General features: G+C 52.9%; 3 protein-coding genes across 3 annotated transcripts; 1 reads left to right on the top strand and 2 right to left on the bottom strand.

The window, feature by feature from the left end:
• Window positions 1-2,091: 2,091 nt before the first annotated feature.
• UV8b_05460 (uncharacterized protein) lies at window positions 2,092-7,254 on the bottom strand (the record flags this gene model as incomplete). The annotated part of the gene is made up of 2 exons (XM_043142957.1): window positions 2,092-2,479; window positions 2,603-7,254. 2 exons carry the CDS (start codon window positions 7,252-7,254, stop codon window positions 2,092-2,094), a joined length of 5,040 nt encoding a protein of 1,679 aa, XP_042998890.1.
• A 1,807-nt stretch (window positions 7,255-9,061) lies between these two features.
• UV8b_05461 (uncharacterized protein) lies at window positions 9,062-11,358 on the top strand (the record flags this gene model as incomplete). Its single annotated transcript, XM_043142958.1, has 3 exons — window positions 9,062-9,094; window positions 9,154-10,507; window positions 10,655-11,358. 3 exons carry the CDS (start codon window positions 9,062-9,064, stop codon window positions 11,356-11,358), a joined length of 2,091 nt encoding a protein of 696 aa, XP_042998891.1.
• Window positions 11,359-13,807: 2,449 nt separating this feature from the next.
• UV8b_05462 (uncharacterized protein) lies at window positions 13,808-15,045 on the bottom strand (the record flags this gene model as incomplete). Its single annotated transcript, XM_043142959.1, has 3 exons — window positions 13,808-14,269; window positions 14,326-14,724; window positions 14,812-15,045. 3 exons carry the CDS (start codon window positions 15,043-15,045, stop codon window positions 13,808-13,810), a joined length of 1,095 nt encoding a protein of 364 aa, XP_042998892.1.
• Window positions 15,046-19,620: the final 4,575 nt, after the last annotated feature.

The following is a 19,620-nucleotide window of genomic DNA, read 5'->3' on the forward strand; positions in this document are numbered from 1 at the left end:
CGGAGGATATCGACGTGAGGCTGCATAGCGATGGAGTTGTGGGACAACAACGGGAGGGACAAGACCAACCGGGACAGACAGCTGTCGTACTAGACCGAATCGGATGAGGGGAGGAGAAGGTGGTTATTATCAGTAAAGTGAGCGAAGCAAACAAATCAGCGAGGAACAGTAATACTAGTTTGAATGCATAGTATGATAAAGGAGGATACTCGTGCGAGTGTCCGGCCACCTCACTCCCTCCCGTTCCGTCCGGTCCCTCAGTCGCCATAAGGGTCTACGCTTTCTATCGTTCGCTCCTGCTTGTCTTCTCAGACCGCGTATACTCCATTCCATTCCGCGTTCACTCCACGCTGTTCTATTGCGCTCCTCTCGTCGCATGCTGTGTGTATTGCCCTCTCTCCTGTTCGGGCCGTGTGCTCTGCACTGTAGTGCGCGGCACATCCGTCGCAGTGTGCCCAATTGGGCACCTTGCGACAGCGATTCCGACAGATAGTCCCCCCCTGCTTGTGTAACGGACCATACTTTTGGCTTGTGCCTCTGTACGGACAACTGGGTATACCGAGTTTATATCAATATATTTAGTCTATGATGTGTATAGACGCAAAGCTATATATATCTAGTTCTATATTACATGCATGCTGCCGTCATGTCCACGTGAGGTGGCACCTAAGTTAGAATCGGAGTACGGAGCACTAAAGGTGGCACGTGCTAGCTTTTATGGGTACATGCAACAAAACAAGCAGGAGCGATTCTCCTCACCACGTCAGTCACACTGCACAGCAAAGCAGCCAGAACAAACATGATGCATGCAACAAACTATCCTCCGATATGATTGCCCTTTCATTACTTACCAAGGTAGGTAGGTAGCTTGCAATGATTTGATTGATTTTATATTGGAATTGCAACATGTAGCAGCTACATGTAAAGACATAATCTGGGTACCTAGAAGCCAAGCCCCCATTGCAACCAACTCATCGCATCGCAGTACCGCGCTTTTGCTGCAACACAACACAGCACAACACAACACACAGCTTCATCGCCGTCCAAGAGGTAGATTGCAACATCCCTATCCTCTCGTATTTCTCTCGCCCGGCATTGGTGATGATCCGAGCTCGGCGTGCAAAATAGAATAGTCTGGCCTTGCGGTGGCGCCCGTTTGTACGGCGCGTCGACACCTGAAACCCGTAGCCTTGTTTCCTCGTTTATATCCGCCGAACCTTCTTTTCCATGTCCGCAAATCGACATGGGGAAGCTCTTTTGGGGCGACGCTCCGTATGACGACGCCTTGGAGAGCATGTGGAAACTTGGCAGTGCGCTTGATAGGTTGTGCAAAATAAGTTGCTCGTCACCTTGCTGGAAATGCAGCCATGCTCCATCGACTGTGGGGTAAGCGTTCGCAGCATTCTAAACGGCGTTTCAATTCAATACCAGGCGCAGGCGCAGGCACAAAGCGTCAGTAGAGACGTCAGCAGAGGCGTTGGTAAAAGGGCGTTGGTAAAGGCGTTGAAAGCCAGCCGCCTTCATCGCATCATCGACATCGACATCGTCGTCATCATGGACCAAAAATAAAACATAAACTTATATGTATGTATATATATAAATGTATCTTCTGTAACAAACAAGTGTGGATTTTGAAATCAATCTGCTACATGCTACATCGTTACGCCCTGGTATACCTAAGAATTGCCGTTCCGTCTCCTCCCTCATCATTGGTGTCTTCATGCCTCCCCTCTGCCTCTGAATGAATGCCTTATGTAGTTTACCGAGTCAGCATCTCGACTCCTGCAGCGCCCAGACACACAATCTTGTGAGGAGAAACCTCCCCCATCGTCGCCATCCGACATTGAAAATGCTCCCAAGTGCACCCTATGAAGCCCGGCCAAAAAAAGACGAAAAAAGAAAGAAACAAAGAAAGAAAGAAAGAAAAGGGGACGAAGAAGAACAAGGAGAAAAGACCATCCTAAACAGTAAATCTCGCGCCGCCTTCCCCTTAAAGCAATGCTTCCCCATCACACACATGCCATGGAATTCTTCATTCATTCAGAAACGGCCCATCCGTGCCTTTAGTCAATCAAAAGACAGAAAGAGCCTTCATGTACCATAAAACTTCTTATACACAAGATGTAGTAAGAGGTTGACGTTCAGCTTGAGACTTCCCTCAAACAAGTTCATGAACTGGTGAGCCTCAAACTGTGCCTGCAGCATGTCCTCGATGGGCACCATGGCGCTGGCTCCAGGCATCTGGATATGACCGCGCGATCCCTCAATCACGAAGACGCCAACCTCGTCGCACGAAATAGTAATGTTAATCTTGTCCCAGTCGCGATCGCCCAATGCGTCCCACGAAACCAGCACACCTTTTTCCGAAAGGGCGCGAGCGCTGTACTTGTAGCTTCCAAACTTGGGAACGCGGCCACTTCGTTCAAGCTCGCGCTGGTGGTTGTACTGCTTGGTGAAGGGGAGGATAAACTTCTTTCTCCTGTTTTCCAATGAGAGCAAAAGTCAGCAGCAAGAATAATCAAGCTCTGGTCCGAGACAAGCAAGAAAAAAAAGGGGGGGGGAATGAACAGGGGAAATGAACCCCGGGGCGGGGGGAACCTACCCTTTCTTGTTTTGTAGCGTCACCATCGCTTGCTCAATGTAGTCGTCATACGTCTTCCTCTGTTGCTCCAGGTACTTTGCCTTGTCGTAAAGGTTGCCCAAGGTGAGTCGGACGCCCTCCAGTTCCCGTTGTCTCTGCACCCTTCGGCGGCTCTTGGTTCGGATATCGCTGGCAATGGCGTTCAGAACATCTTGGTAGTAGTTTTGTTTCGAAATACGTCCCATCTGTTCCAGCCTCATGATGTTTTCAAGCGCCGTACGCTTGAGTTCGTAATACGACATTCTAGTCACGTCAACCATGTTCGAGTCCGAATACGCTCCGCGCGTGTCTTTGCCACAGGAAAAGTCTTCGTGCAACAGAGATTGCCATTTTCCCTCGTCTTCGTTGGAGATGGGCTTGACCAAGATCTCCAGCAGGTTGGTACCCGTCTGCACACGGATGATGTACAGGACGCAGCGCTTGGTTTCCATGAAGAGTGCCTTGATGTCTTCTTCGGGATCTTGGACGTCGTGAATTTTCGGGGTCAAGAACATTTGTATATCAGACGATCCGGCGGCGTTCATCTCGCTCTCGTTGCTCTTAACGTTACCCAGCTCTTGAATGATGTCTCGAAGCACATCATCGCGCGAAGGGCACAAGAAGGGGAGATGAGACACCACCAGGTGGTGAATGGCAAACACGTCCGTCATCTTGATGTACAAGGTTGGTTTGTTCTTGGCGTACAGGTCGTTGAACTCGTCAATATCAAATGTTTGCTCAGCGTCAGGGACGGAAATCAGGCTCTGCAGAATCTGTCGGAGGCGCTGGACAGAATCCGTGACAAAGTTGTTCAGCGGCTGCAGATAAATGTTTTCGCCGCCAAAAGGTCGCCCAGACGCAATCTGCCCAATGACCTTGGCCACCTCGCTCAGGTTCCTTCTCTGAAGCGGGCTGAGCGATCTTTCAATGACGCCCACCTGTTCCGGCATGGTCAACGCCGGTTGGAGGTAGAATTTCCACAACCAGTTGGCGACAATCTGGAGCAAATTTTCCTGGGGCTCGCGGCCGAAGTGTTGACAAAGAGCCTGGAACATCTGGCCGCAGAGAAATCGGGTGCCATATGGCATCTTGGGAGCCATGTCCTCCAAGGCCAGGAAGAACTGGTCGCAAATCTCCCGCAAGTCCCGTAGATGGTCTATGAAGAGGCGTCTAGTTTCGGCATCTCTAATCGCCACCTCTCGCGGCACGTCAAGGGGCCGGTGATCGGGGCGCCCGGTCCGGAGTTCTTCGTTATTGATGGCAGAGCGGTAGATTTGCATGGGGTCGCTCTCCAAGTCCAAGGCAGGGTCTTCGATGATATTGTCGCGTATAAGAGGTCCCAGAACGCCGCGCAAGTACTTTCGATCTCTGGGTGATCGGGTGTAGTTGCCCAGCAGCTTGGGCCAAAAGTAGTTGCCTCGGATATACTCCTGAATCGCTCTGCTTCCTTCAATCTCTTCCCGAACAGCCCTCGCAATCAGTTTCAAGAGATAGTACTCCTCACGTCGCTTCTGCGCATAGCCAAACAGACTCATGACGAGAAGCTCGATTCTCTTGCCTTCCTTCTCAGATGTGCCGTTTTCACGCAGATGCTTGAACAACCGGGCAAGGTACTGAGGCTGGGTTTGCAGAGTGAAGAAGAGTTGTTGATAAGACTCTAGCTTCTTTCGCGAGCTTTTGTTCAGGGCTTTCAGATCAAATTGGTTGGCTGAAGTGATTGTACTGCTTGCCAAGAGGCCCATCGAGCTTCCTCCGTAGTTGTGCTGATGTCGGACGACTTCGTCAAGAGTAATCTTGTTCTTGACGAGCAAAGCAATCTTTATGTCGAGCTGATCGATATACTGCTCCAGCAGCTCATTTTGGCGCACTTGTTGGACAACAGTCTTGCGCATGCGCTCAAACTCGACCTCTTCGTTGAAGTCAAAGTCGCTGTCGTTCAAAAGGTGGACAAAATTCTTCACGGCGTTGACGGGGGGGTTCTTGCCAGTTGTCAAGCTCTTGTAAGCCTCGCCCTGAACCTTGGCTCGGACGAAGCTCTGAATCTTGATAACCTTCTTCATGTTTTCGTTAAAGTATCGCTTCTTCTCCTCGAACCTGGCGCGCACAATAGAAGCCTTTGCGCCAGCTTGAAAAGCAGCAATAGACGCCTCTTCTTCCTCAAGCTCGGTGAGTACGTCGTCAACTCTAGCTCGGGCTATCATGGCTTTCAGGATGGCTTGAAACGTAGCTGTCGCCTCGTCGTGGGAGCAAAGTTCGTCTAGTAGTGCCGTGCCGTGTTTTCGGCTGATGTAGCCTCGGCATAGCCCTTGCAGGTCCATGATGCGGGCCTCGTGAAGATTGAGCTGTCTTCCCAAGGCCGACACTTTGCGTCTCTCTAGCATGCCCCTGGCGCTTGACTGAAGAGACAGAATGGCTTCGAGATTTGCGTCGAGAGAATCCAGCTGCTTTTTTACTTCACGACGAACGGCTCCAGCACGTATAACAGCCTGCAGCTGTCCGATATCAAAATCATGCTTCCGAACTTCATCTTTGCATGCCTCCAGTTTCTCTCGAAACAGTTTGCCTCGTACAATACTTTGCAGTGCTTCCCATTGAGGCGCAAGCCCCCGTAGGTGCTGCTGCTCGCGATCAATCCGAGTTCTAGTGAGTAAAGCCCTCGCAGCAGCTTGCAGTGCAGCAATGGTTTTGGCCTCTTCCTCCAGCAGCAGCAGATTCTCGTTCACCTTGACCCGGGATGCCATTCCGCGAGCAAATGCCTGAAGCCTCTCGACATTGTCAGATGTCATCTCTGTCTCTTTGTGCTGAGCTGCCAAAGTTTTGCGGAGCAAGAAGCCTCTGGAAACTGCCTGGATTTCCCGGACGAGCCCCCTGCAGCCCCCCAACTGGCACAATACGTCTCGTACGTCGCGGCGAGCCTTGTTTGCCCGTACCATGCTTTGCAGCTCCAGGACATCCGGCTCGAGGGTCCTCCAGAAGCTCTCGCTTCGTTTCAGCCGTTCCCTGACCAGGAATCCGCGCACCGCGCTCTGCACCAATATGGCCGATCGCCGCATTTGTAGCCGGTAGCTCATAATTTGTCGGCTGAAATCGCCACGAATTCGTGATTGCAGGTCAATCAACCAATCCTCTTCGTCCCAAAACCGCTGCATTCTTTCTCCGAGTCGCAGTCTGAGCAGGGCTCCCCGAACTTGAGCTTGTAAATCGACGACACAGCCTTCGTTTTCGGCGAGTTCGCGGTCGATTCGCTCCTCCTCTGTTTCTTCCGGTTCAGGCTCGGGGACCCCAAAATCAGCTCCCATATTACCGAAGCTTGGCATGTTAGCCCCAAGCATGTCCAGTCCCTTCTGCATCGCCTCCAGTTCATGATGCTCAAACTCCAGTTGGCCAACAAGATTGCCGATGCGAAAGTCGACAATACCCTTGCGAAACAGCAGCCAACTGAGAGCATGAATGCAGTAAATGACTTTGGGTATGTTTTTCTTTTCGTAGAGGTCTATCAGTTCAAATCGGAAGAGATCAGGGAGTTCGACTTCGTCAAGATATCGGAAGAAAATGGCAATATTGTCCGAGTGACGAAACTGGAGCTTGGGATGGTGAAATATTCGAAACCGTTTGTTTGGATTCAACGCCTCAACGACATTGGCCAGAGTCACGCCATCTCGCAGAGCCTCCTCCAGTTCGACGATGGCTGGGAGAGACTTTTGTGTGACATCCTCGATCCACTCTTTGGCTTCCCCTATGTGGCATAGATATTCGTAGGCCTGAAGAAACTGGCGCTGCTTATCCATCCAGTTGCGACCTTCCCATCCGTACCCGCCGGATCTGGTCCCGCCAGCGGAGTTTGTGCGGTCCGCGCGTTGCAGTCGACGTCGACCCCGCAGCCCGACGACTTCCTGGGCGGGCGATGTAATGGTGAAGTCTTCGGCGGCATCGGACTCGACCAGCCGCGACAAGGTGCGAAGCTCCCGAGTAGAAGATCGCCCAAGCAGCTCAAGATCCGGCCGGCCGATATGAGTTGTGTGAGTTGCCTGAGGGGAGCCGCCGGCATGCGATTTGGTGGCCTTACTGCGAATTATCGAGTCGGATCGAGTCAAGAGCATCGAGTTTGGTCTCATCATTGGCGGACGGGGCGGAGATGTGGGCGACCCCGTAGCCCCGTCATACTGAGAGAGGGAAAGTTTTCCAATGTCCACGCTCTTTCCACGTTCGTGCCTGGAAGATTTCTGAGGCAAGGCGGCATGGCCACCAGTCCGTGGGGATGAAACAGGAGCTGGGGGCAAGGGTCGAAAGGATTGGCGAGGAGGTGTGGTCGGGGGGTTGTCTGGTGCCTTTTTACAGTTGCTGGTGGCAACAGCTTCAAAGGTTCGCGCCCTAGCTAGAACATCGCTCTGGCCACGCTTGTGTTTGGAGCCAGCGACCAAGCCGTAGTTGCTGGATGCCGAAAAGAACTGGGAATCGGCACTGTGGATCGATGTCGAGGAATAGCCTGAAGATGCCGATGATGACGCGGTGGAAGGGAAGCGGTTGATAGCGGATGTACTGATAGATAACGTGCTACTGTCATGCGTCGCCGTGGTGGGAGAAGTAAGGCCAGCAGTGTGGGCAGGACGCAGGGGATATGGATGGAACGACATTGTGCCGACGTCTCGGTGTCGCCTCCCCTCCACTGGTCCACGTTTGTCGTTTGTCGTTTGTCGCTTTGTCGTCACTCGTTGGCTGTTCTCCGCATCCCTTGCTGCGTTTGAGATAATAAGCGCGTGTCAGTGTGTCCCTACGACCAACTGCACATCGTTTCGAAGTCGGGGTTTTCTTCAGAATCGAGACAGAGCTGCAATGTTGGAGAGCGCTCTGAACGGACACATAAAGTTGACAAAGTGGCCGATTTTGAGACATACGTTTCTTGCGAAAGAGGGAACGTGGGAGACACGACCAAAATGCCGACAATAAGATCGGCGTTCAAACACACCGTCTGCCTGCGCCAGCACGGGGGGGGGGGGGGGGGGGGGGGGGAAGGAAAGAAAAGAAAAGAAAAGGAATAAAAAAAAATGAAGATATACGCTTCGCCAAAGTGTGTTGATCTTCGAAAAGGGGCAGGTCGCCGTCAAAAAGGATTAAAGATGCGGTAGGCCTGATGTCTAGGTCAAGCAAGGGAGCAGATGACGAGTGAATCCAAAGGTGCAATTACAGGTACATACATTGGTTACAATAACCATCGTCATGAATGCTCGCTCACCTGGATGCACCTGGCTATCAGCTGGCAATCGGCGCGGGGTTCCTTCCTCTTTTTTTCTGCCCGGCTAGGTTAGCCTAGCCCGCTGCGTTGACACTGAGGAAAAGTAAACAAACATGTAGGCAACCCCCCGGCAACGGGTTAATAGACGATATGATTGGCTGGCATCGACCATCAGCTGCCAGGTTTTTGGATGGCCCCCGAGCTTGAGCCTTATTTACCGGGTTCCATGGTTTCATGGTTCCATCACCTTCAGTGGTATTTAATTAATTGCTGACGGGGAAGTGCTAGCAAACACCAGCAGGATGGTGGTAAAGTTGAGCTGATATTTATCGTCCGTCAATGCAACAGTCAGTCAGTGGCGCGCAGAGCTCAAATGGGCCTTGGCACCGACAAGTGCCGTGTATTTTCTTCGCTTAGAAATCTGCATGCAGCTGGTCACAGGCCCCTAGACCTTCAGGATGAACATCAGTGACAACCATCGCGGGGTCTGGTTCGAGTTGAACCGAGTCAGCAAACTTCCATTCACGCGGGCCGGTCCTTAAGAGGCTTTGTGGCGGTGGAGATGAAGTTCGAGGGAGGGGTTTTTTCACGGATAATTAATATTGCACGTCAAGCCTGAAGGTGGCAGCGGAGCATGCCTGCGACGATGCGTCATCGTCATGCATGCATGCATGTGCATGCATGCATCACAGGTCGTTGTTGTCAATGGGTTTTCACGGTAGCGTACTCTGTATGCCCATCAAAATTCTGGTCCGCAAGCCACCAACAAAGGTTGAGCATTGCTCCCTCCGAGGAGTCGAGGACACTCATGATGAGCATTTGCATAACAATACTCCGCAGCTAGTAGATTATCCGATAGGGTAAGATGACCGGGGGTTTGGATTTAGCTCAGCGTGACCAGAGATGCGTCACTAGGAAGACCTTGACTGGATTGGGTTGCCCCAAAAGCATACTAGGCAGCAACGCCTGATTGGTTGGACCCATTCCCACTCTCCAAGTTTAATCTCATTGTTCTTGAGCATGGCTCCGACGCTTCGCCTCTTTCAAAACCTCCAAACATCACCTCTCTCGCCTCCATCGCCAACAGGTCTCATCGCCTTGCCTTTTGATCTGCTCGCAGCCTTAATTTACGGTTTCAAATAAAAATAAAAGTAGAGCCAGAGAGAAAGCATACTACCACAAGCCCGACCCTGTGGCTGGCCACAAACATGTCGTCAGGCAAGAAAGGACCCACGGTCCTTGTAAGCTCTTCTCTCCTGAATCTCGACGGACGGCTCCAACCCCACTAACGCAAGGCCAGGTAACCGACGCCAGAGAGAGGCCAAATCAGCGAAGAGTTTCCCGACGCCCCGATACGAGCATTGGGGCTCCTGTCGTCCGCATGCCGATGAGATTCATGACTGTCGACAATGTGCTGCAATACAATTCACAAATTCCATCCGGTCAGCCGCGAGGACCCCCGACCTGGCAAAGACCAGGTTCAGCCCCTGGGAGCAGCCAAGGTCGGCGCATGGTTTCCGGGGGCGGGTTACCCAACCTTCAATCACGAACCGGACAAACCATGCCTTCGCGAACGACGAAAATCAGCCAGAAGCTGGTGCTTTTGCCCGAGACCGATGAAAGCGCCGAGGACAGCAACGAGGAGATGGAGAGCGAGGCAGCCATGTCACGAAGGCTGCAGAGCGAAGAGGACGGGCCGTTGCGGGATGAGGAGCTAGATGTTTTGAGGCAAAGAGGTGGTGTAAGAGGAAAGAGTTACGCCGAAAGACTGCCCAAACAGCAGCGCAAGGATAGGGTCAGCCGATTGACGGCTTACTGCACGGCCCAGGCGTACAAGACGACCGAGACGTCCGAATTCCTGAGGAAGAAGCACGACGCCAGGACGAAATTATACGACGACTGCCTGTACGCTATTTATGCGCTGCCGCTACTGAACGGCACGGAAGGATTTCGGGTGCGTGGCCGGCCGATGCTCAAGACTCCTGGCACAGGAAAGACTATGCTGGATCTGGAGATTGAGAGAAGCGAACAACGAGATCACTACAAGGGCTACTTTGCAGACGACGCATACACCTCGCCAGGAAGTCCCCGACGTGAGGGTGGAGAATCCAGTCGATACGGACCCTCGTCGCCCCCCAGAAATGAAGCTCAGCAAGACGCGGAAGACGGCATCCCGTCCCAGATCAATCGGCTGGCCCCTGATGCGAAAAGCTTTGGCGAGATATTCGTATTTTCCTACGGCGTGGTTGTGTTTTGGAACTTTACAGAGCATCAGGAAAAGGACATTCTGGCCGACCTAACCTTTGCCGACGCCGAAACGGGCGTCTCGCTCTTGACGCGGCCCCTGGAACAAGATGACTTTGAGACGGAAGAGTTCCACTTCGAATACAGCGCCGATGTCAAACTTCCTCGGGTGTTTAACGACATGATCACGTTGCTTCCTCGCTCCGACCACATGATCAAGCTGACCATAAGTCATGCCATTGCACAAAGCACGAAGCTGTGCTTCTTTGAAGGGCGGATGAGCGAAACGATGCTTGACGCGCAACATGTACCAAAGACGTTGGCACTGACGGGACAGTTGAACATGACGAGGGTCGAGATTGTTACACTTTTGGGTAAATTGTTCAAGAGCCGTGTGGACATTAACCTCTGTAAGTGCTTCACGCCCGCGACTTGGTTATGCGAGGGCGAGCCGAGGCGACGGCACGTACCAAGCGTCATGAAAGCAAGAAGAAAATAAAACCCAAAACACACACACACACACACAGCTTACTAACATGGTGACCAAATCTACACAGCATCCAACATTCTCGACGTGCCAAACTTCTTTTGGGATTCGGAGCCAACACTTCATCCCCTGTACGCTGCTATCCGGGAGTATCTGGAGATTGACCTTCGCATCAAGGTGCTCAACGAGAGATGTCGCGTCTTCTTGGACCTGGCCGAAATTCTGTCCGACTCGATAGCGGATGCGAAGATGAGCTGCATTACGTGGATCGTCATCGTACTCATACTGATTAGCATCCTGGTCACAGTCACCGAGGTCATACTGCGCTTCGTCATGCTCAAAAAAAGCAGCGGCAACTCCAACCTGGAGAGCCCGCTCGACTCGGTATCCTGGGCCGGAAACACGAATCCCTCGGAGGCCCCCGAGGTGCTAACACTCGACCCGAAAGGTGCGGACATGGCGTTGCAGGAAGGGGGATTGTCCCCAGGCGCGGCCGTTGCTGAGCTTGAGGTTGTTGCACTTGCCCTCGGCTTGCAGCGGAACGCGACGCTGGCTGATGTTGAACGGGGCATCCGCGAGTTACAAAGGGCAGCGGGGTCGATTGATTACGGTTACTGCGCCAGTGGTGAAGACCGGAATTGCATGGGTTCCTCACGTTCCGAGAATCACCGGCAGGATTTCCTGGGAGGGTCCAGGTTGCCGTGCCCTGGCTTAGACTGTGAAGCCGAGGACTTTGGCGACGGCCAAGGCGCAGACGACGAAGCCTGGGCATAACACTGGCAGGAGTGGCGAGCCCCGACTGTTTGCCAGAGACAATGCAATGCCCAGGGGGGGTGGGGGGTTTGGACGTCGGCGACACCGTGAAAGGCTCGGCTGGATAGCCCCCTCTGCGGTTGGCTTGACGGGTCGTTGCGAGGCGCGACGGATACTCGAATGGCCTCGAATGGCCTCGAATGGCCTCGAATGGCCTCGAAGATGCGACGCGCAAACTGGCGCCTGTGCCAGCACGACCAGTCTGATTGATCTTTGGGCCCTCTGCGAGTCTTTGCAGTCCGGTGCTTTTGGCCCAAGGGCAAAAGCCTCGCAAAAGCCTCGCAAAAGCCTCGCAAAAGCCTCGCAAAAGCCTCGCAAAAGCCTTGCAAAAGCCCTCGCGAAAGCCTCCGTCGACTAGGCTGGCCCCGGGACAGCCACCCGCCCGCTGCTTGAGACCCCAAACAGGTGCTTGCTGGCGTCACCTACCTGTTACAAGGCGCCCCCAAAACAGCCGCAGCCTTGATTTAGCACGCCGCCATGTCCTTTTTCACAGCAAGGGGCGTTTCCCGAGGCGTTTGGTTCTGTCTGATCCGTCCAGCTAACACGACGCGGTTCCATTTATTGGGGTTTCGATTTATTATTATTTTATGTTTTTATTTATTGATTTGTTTATTTAATTATTTAATTTTTTTTACTTTGGTTATCTGTCGTGTCCCTTATCCCTGCCACCCCCCTTTTTCGCTCTTCTGTGTCAAAGAACGCGGCTCAGCGATGCCCTAGTGCCTTGCTAACTGCACTCCGTGCCCGACAAACATCCATTTGAAGCTTGCCGTCGACCAGGCGCGCCAACCGCATCAGGCAGCCGCAGCGTGGCAGTTTGCGGGGTCGACTGCTCATATGTCTCCATCCAAGTTGACGACGAACTTGGCTTGGTTCTCCGCGGCCCCTAACTTCGAATCTAGTGACGCTGGCTGCCACGCTGCGATGCCGAGTCCCGACCCCGACCAACCAGCCAGCCATACATCAATAACGTTCGACTTACCATTCCGGTCTAGTCTCTGCCCCCCACTTGCACTTGCTCTTGCACTTGCTCTTGCACTTGCACTTTGCACTTGCACTTTGCACTTTGCACTTGGGGATAAAGCTTTCAGCTGCTGAGTACGGAGTACTCCGTACAGCTGGTCCGCTCGGGCCAACGCTCCACCCAAGCCCCTTGCCCTGCAAGCCGCCTTCCACTGCCGCGTCACCAGCCCCCCTTTATCAGGACGGGTCTGGTGCCAATCCCCACCCGCGCCGATTGACCGACCAGTGACCCTTACCCAGAGCTCTGTACCAATCTCCGTGGTGCGGAGTTACTCCGTCCTCGGTACGGAGTGCTTGGTCTTTCTTTTTGTTCGCCAAAACACCACCCCAGCCTCCCAGCCCCACCTCGAAAGCCAGGCCCCACTAAAAAAGGACGCGTACGCACTTGCGCAACACCCAACGCGTCCTGTCGCTGTCGTCCAACGACGCCCGCCTTCGTTTTCTTTTCTTTTTTTTTTTTTTTTTTTTTTGGTAGTTCTGCTTTCGGCCGGCGTGGCTCCGAACGGCACACGGACCAGCCGGACCAGACCGAACCAAGGCACAGGACGGACGGATAAATACGCCGGCAACTATTTTCAACGGCGCCAAACCAGAGCAGCCTCGTGCCAAGCAAGAGCATGGCAGACGTGACGAGATGGATAGATGCATGGCCCAAGCGAGTGCTTGTTTGCCAGGTTAGGAGGTAGGTACCTAAGGCTAGGTACCTTAGGTACCTACCTAGGTACCTAACCTACCTACCTAGGTACCTAACCTACCTACCTAGGTACCTAGGTAGGTTAGGTAGGTATCCAACGCAAACGGTCCCAATTGAAATTCCCAACAAGAGCTTTTGGACACGTCCAAACGGAGCTGCACTTCAGGATAATCACCATCTTGTTTATCAGTCAACAAAACTACCTTATCCTGGAAATACCTAATGCGTGCGTCCGACACACGCAGTGCGCATGCGCCTGCTGCCAGTGCAAAGAACCCCCGCAACGCCCAAGCTCCATCTCGTCATGACGACAGCTCCCTCTTCCTTCCGGGCTGACAGGTATATATACAAGGCAAACAAAAACAAGGGGCCTCTCTCGCTTCGACGGCCTCTTCTCACAGTGAGCTCGCGTAAACAATGAATCTGGAACCGAATATACTGCAGCCGTTCCTCCGACCCAGTGCAACCGAAATAGATGCCCGTGGGGAAAAAAAACCCCCCCAAAAAAAACAAGGTTCGCAATCTGCACGCCGCATCTGGCCGAGAAAGAAAGTCTATGCCGAATGAATCCATTTATTGTAATGCCGCGCCCCGTCATCATCTGGGTCCTCCTTCTCTCTATCCGCCCCTAGTCGGCCCATTGCAAACCGTTGGGTATCTCGAAAATCAAAAAATCGCACGCGCTTGCACTTACTATCTGGACTCTTGCTCTACAGGAGTGTATTGCGCTTCTAGTCTTTCCCTCTTGTTGTCGAGTTCGGCCTTGCTATAAATACCCGCCCCAATCATGGTGACTGCCATGCCCGCCCCGTTGAGCAAATCCACCGAGACGTTGAAAAGGAAAATGCCAATCAAGACTGTGAGACACTGCTTGAGATTACCGCAAACCGTCATTGTCAGTGCGCCGGCGAGCTTGTTCGTGTTGAACGACGAAATGTTGAGGAGAAAGGCAAGGAAGCCGTTGCCTGTCAGTGACGCTATCGACGTGGGAACAGAAACCTGCCCAGAGTTGACTAGTTCGCGGAACGCTCCTACTTCGCCCGTCGCTGTGGCGCACGCCAAAGCCTGTAGCGCGGCAAGGGGGGACATGCGCATCAGAAACTCGACAGGCGGCAGCGCCAAGGATCCCGTCATGAATCGATTGGTAACGACGGTCTGAAACTCTTGTTAGTTTCCCAGCCCCATCGTCATTGGCAAATGTGAAGCCGTACCTTGACAGCGGCGAGAACGACGCCCGAGATGGTGAGAAGGAATCCTGCGTCAGTAAACGTCATTTCGCCGGCAGTAGTCATGGCGGCGCCGATAATGAGGGGCGCAAGAGACAGGTACGTCATGTAGCTGTAGATTCTGCCATACCATGACCGGTAAATAAGGATGGTAAACATAGGACACAACATGCGCATCGTCTGGTAGAAGGGGACGGACACCGTGGCCAGAGACAGGTTGGAGACGGCGATATTGGCCGTGAACAGGGCACTAAAGGCGACGAGGGCGAGGTGCTCACGACGGCCTAGGCGCGACAACTTGAAGTATCCCATGTGCATCATGCCGTATGTGCCCATACTCGCGAAGGAGGCGTGCAGAAAGGTGAGAAGCCAGGGAAAGTGAAACTGACGAGCAACTTGTTAGAATGGCTTGTGGACACACCCTCTGGCGCAAAAGGTGCCTCTGTGGAGCTTGATCATCAGAACACTCACCATGCCCAACACTAGCTTATTGTAAAGCGTGAGTAGCAGGGAGAAGAAGAAATAAGTCCCAAGCCAGGTAAGCTTGATTGTGCTCGGGATGGAATATTCGTGGTCCAAGTTTTGGTCCTTGGCGGCTGCAGAAAGTCCAGCCATGGCCTCGAGATCTCGGTGTAACGTCTTTGGCTCGACTTTGATCTCTGTCTGGTGGGGATGAGTTGGCTCTTGGTCATTTCCCGCGGACATGATTTGCGATCTCTGCGGTAGCGGAATTGTGTGAGCGAGCAGGGTAGTCAAAGGCCAACTCGAGTGAGTGATGTGAGCCTTTGCCAAAAACTCGAAATCGGTGCTACTATGACGAGGGCATATTATGGTTTGCGGCCCAATGGTGAGTTACAGCAAACAACCAGACTGTAATTGACGGTCGGCAGGATGAATATAGAGAAACAGAGGCAATTGATCGATTTGCGTCGTGGCGAAGCAAGATTTGGGAGCTTAGGATCGCACCCTCTTTTTTTTTTTTTTTTTTTTTTTTTTTTTTTTTTTTTTTTTTTTTTTCTTCTTCTTCTTCTGTTTGGAAACGGAGGGGGAGAGGTGTATCTGCGGCTCAGGATCCGCGAACGATAGTGGAGACACAAGAGCAACAAATAGGTAGAGAACAAAAAGGTTAGAGAGCGTGACGGATGATAGTGACTGCCGAGTCTCGGCAAGACTTCGTTATGAGCACTCGAACGTAACTTTTGAAAATAAAAAACGAGAATCCGAAGGGTAATAAGTTGTAGCAGGAGACATTGAGGGGATGGAAAGGAAGCAAGACCTGACTTGGCTGGCGTAGTCGGTGCGGTGCAAATATGGTGGATCAAAGCACCAACGGCTCGACGTCGACAAGGCACGGAACAGCGGCGCGCGGTGGTGATGATGGCCTGGCTGGTGCGACGGATGAAAGGGGCGTGCGGCTTGGCATCGGGAAGGAGGTGCAGTGCAGTGCATGGCTAACGTCCACTGGCCTCAGACGTCCTAGCGGGGTCTTGGCCGACTGGTTTCGTACAGGCTTCGGCTACGAGGGGTGTGTGGCGAGTGGTGGCGACCTGGAGTGACGGCAAGTGATGGCGAGTGATGGCGAGTGATGGCGACTTCAGTGAGGCAAGCCCGATGGGGGCTGCTGAGGGAAAGAGGCGACCCATTTGGGCAAGGAGGTGGTGGTCAATGTAATGGCAACGATTCAGGCGAGGGTACATGTTAAGTTATTATGGGGGGGTCGAATGACTAGGGGGGGGCATAGGTCGGTTGATATGTAGTCTCGATTCAGGCAGAGTCAGCATTGAAACACGTTCAAGACTACATACAAGCTACTCCCGTGCATTGACAAAGGTAAATACTGCAACTGTTTGCGCTCGGATTGCTAGACAGCAGCAGTTCAAGCGGTGGTTGTTCTCTGGACAACTCATGTTTCCTGTTTCCTTTGCAAGCATCTACGCAAACCCCTGCGTGCGTGATTCCTTGATGAGCAAGAAGAGCAAGGGCAGGGCTCCTTCCTCGAAACATTTGAGCTTTTTACTCAAAACCACCCCCCCAGTGCAGTGCCCAAGTGCCCGTTCTGGAAGGGGCATACGGAGTACATACCTAGCTTAAGCATTACGCTCACTTATGAAGGCCCCAGCCAACTTGTTTGATAACGCGCCAGCTTTATCCGATCGTTGCAACTGGCCAGGTAAGGCTTGGCAGGTGCAGGCTGGGTGCAGGTGGCCACGAGCCAGAGTTGCATGTCAATATTGACTGACCGGGAGCATCTCTGAGCGAGCATAACCCCACCCACTGCCTATGTAGCATGCGTCTCTTGTTGATTCAATGTTAATGGCGTACGCGAGCACTCGCCGCCCTCAGCGTCATGTCCCGACTTTTTCACGAGACTTTTAGAGACTTTTACCGCCGACGCTTCCCCATGAACGATGGACGGCGGCCCCGGACCACTGAGACAAGGTTCTTGGTGACGAGTGTTTGGGTTTAACAGGCAGGGAGAGTAAGTAGGTAGGTAAGGTGCTGCTGAAGGGCACCACCTCCTGGCTTGCCTGTCTCGATCAATCAGCGTTGACCGAGGCGAATTTGAAGTCTGGGCACTGTGAGAGCGGACCATCTCCTGCCCCTGGGGCTGAATTTGGGATGCCCGATGGGAAGTGCCGTGGCGGGCAAGATGCAAGCAACCAGATTACCCGAGATCGTGCCTGGTTTGGCTGGCCCATCACGAAAAAAAAGCCTTGGCAATGGCATCACTTGGCTCGACTCCGTGCTCAATATCTGCCGTTAGCAATCAATCAGGAAGCAAGAATGCGTACGAACAGACAACAAGCCAACCGAAGTTCCTATTCGACCGTGTCGGCTTCATCCACCAATTGGACAACGCTTGATGCTGTCAATGCGATGGCTTGGCAAAGCCTCGAATCATGTTGCCAACACTACGTACGGGGTGCTCCGTAGCTCAAACCTCGACTACGGATGTCCGTCCGTCTATCCATACTCCGTGCTCCCTGAAGCCCACAATCATCCCGTCTTCGCGCCGGCAAAGGGAAGGCTCAGTCGGGGGCAAGGGGGGGTTTCGTTGCAGGGACGCACACGGCTCGTTGGGCCTGACGTACCTACCTACCCTACCGAGTAAAATGCGGCATTTTATTATTTTATTTTGTTTTATTTCCAGCGCTATTAGCCTCCTTGTTTGACTTGCGGTAAGCTTATTATGATCGGACTGTTGTATCCTTGCAGTGCGACACTAGAGTTTGTTTCCAGCAACAATGCTACCCACCTAGCCGAACAGGACGATTCCTATCGGGCAACCTGGACACACTGCATTACAGAGGTCTTTGACAAGGGGAAGGCGAGATTGACTGAATCTGATGGAAGAACTGGCTCTCCGTGACATGAAAGACGGCGAGTCCATGCGCGTCGCACCGTTTCTTGTCAGAGGTTGAGGTCTTGTAACATGCCCTACTAACTTGCCAGAGACTTGACAGAGACTTACCAATGCTTCTGTCGCCCTCTCCTTGTAAGCTCCGAATTCTTGGTTGCAAGGGCTTACATTAACACACTCTTGGCAGGCTTCAACCAGATCGAGTGTTGCACGCATCGAACGCATAGGTAGACAAGTAGCCGTGCCGTCACTGGTCCGTCATTTGACAAGCTGTCTGGCTGCTGGCTGCTGGAATCGGTACCTAATTAACGTTTACCGAATGCAGCATTCAGTTGCCCGAGGAGGCAACTCCCTCCACCTCCGCATACTACCTTGATATACCCGCACAATGGCACAATGCTGGAAGCAAAAGAGAATGCAGGCTCACTTGGGGCCAGGCGATTTAGGGCGCTACGTAAAAAGGGCCAATTTTGTTCGGAAAATGACGGCTCCGAGAGTCTGAGATGCCCCCTGCAACATGCTGTCCAGAAAAGAGAGAGGCGCCATGACGAGGGACGACCGACTGCAGATCGAGGGGGAAGAGGAGACGGGAAAATAAAGTCGCGCAGTGGAAACTAGTACAACCAAACTCCCCCCTCGATACAGTACCACGGAGCGAATGTCAAGAGTTTGCTGCTCTGTACTCCGTCCCAGCCAACCAACCATGACGCGCTTCTCAAAACAGAGGCCCTAGCTCGCCAAGGTCGGGGCCATAGAATAAATAAGTATGCTCTGTGTCTTATCGCTCTATGGGGCCGGATAATTTTGCTGCCTCATGGTTCCATCCTCCAGCCGGCTTACTGTCGTACCAACGCAAGGGGGCGTCTCGAGGTTGTCAACCTGGTCAACCTGATGGGTACCAAGCATGTGAGACGAAGTACCGGGCCATGGAAGCCAGCAGTCGCTCCAAAACCTCGATGCGTGATTTTGAGGAAGACAGTATTGCAACATTGCTTTCACGATGGCGTTTCCCAGCAGCATTTTTCAACAGAATCGCCATTGTGGAATCAAGCTCTCTACAGAGTACCCGTCCCGCAGTTGGAGCGGTTGTGTTCCCGAGGACGTCGTATGTACTCTTCGCACATTCCAAGCAAGGGCCCATATTAGCAATGCAGATAGATCGGCGACGTGCAAGGCTGCAAGCAGAGTCGCCCTAATAAGACATTCAACCGGACTTGCAGAGCTGGACAAGGTGGTCACATTGACCAAACCACGCCGCCACGAAGGGAAGTTGAGGTTGAATCCGCAGAGATTAAGATGTTTCTGAGCAAAGGAGCAGAGCAACAGCCGAAAAGTCAGTACTGGCAAAGATGAAGGACTGAGCTCTTCTTACCTTTGCTGACCTGCCGTGCCGGTTCATCCCGTCTTTGTCTCATGTACCCAGGCCATGCCAAGACGGTCCACTGTTGACCAGTTTCAGCATCAATGCTTTGGCCACCTGCATCACCCCCAAAGTTCATGAATCCGCGCGCGGATCGGGTCCAATGATGTTAAGGGATGCAGGAGGTTGCATTCTAGACGCCCTTGTGACTTGGATGTGTGGATGGACTGACCGTCCTCTGCAAGATGCTGGGGAATATGCCGGCTACGGATGAGATGCATACTCTGCGCAGTTTTCTTTCGGACTTTGGATTCTGCTGCCCCCAAGGCGACAAGGGCGAAAATACCGCGACAGAAGTGAGGCAATCGTGATTCGAAAGACACGGCGACCCCGGGCCCGGCTGCTGTTGCTGCACATTCATTATATTGCAGCAGGAGCATCGGAAGAGCTCAATTGCCGGCTAAATTATAAGATAGCCTTGGCAGAGTCGTGAGACGGGCCTTGACAACGCAACGCATGCATGTCCCGGGCGATTAGTCGTCCCTGCTGGTTATGTATG

The sequence above is a fragment of the Ustilaginoidea virens genome, chromosome 4 (genome assembly GCF_000687475.1).
Source record: "Ustilaginoidea virens chromosome 4, complete sequence".
Classification (NCBI taxonomy): Eukaryota; Fungi; Ascomycota; class Sordariomycetes; order Hypocreales; family Clavicipitaceae; genus Ustilaginoidea; species Ustilaginoidea virens.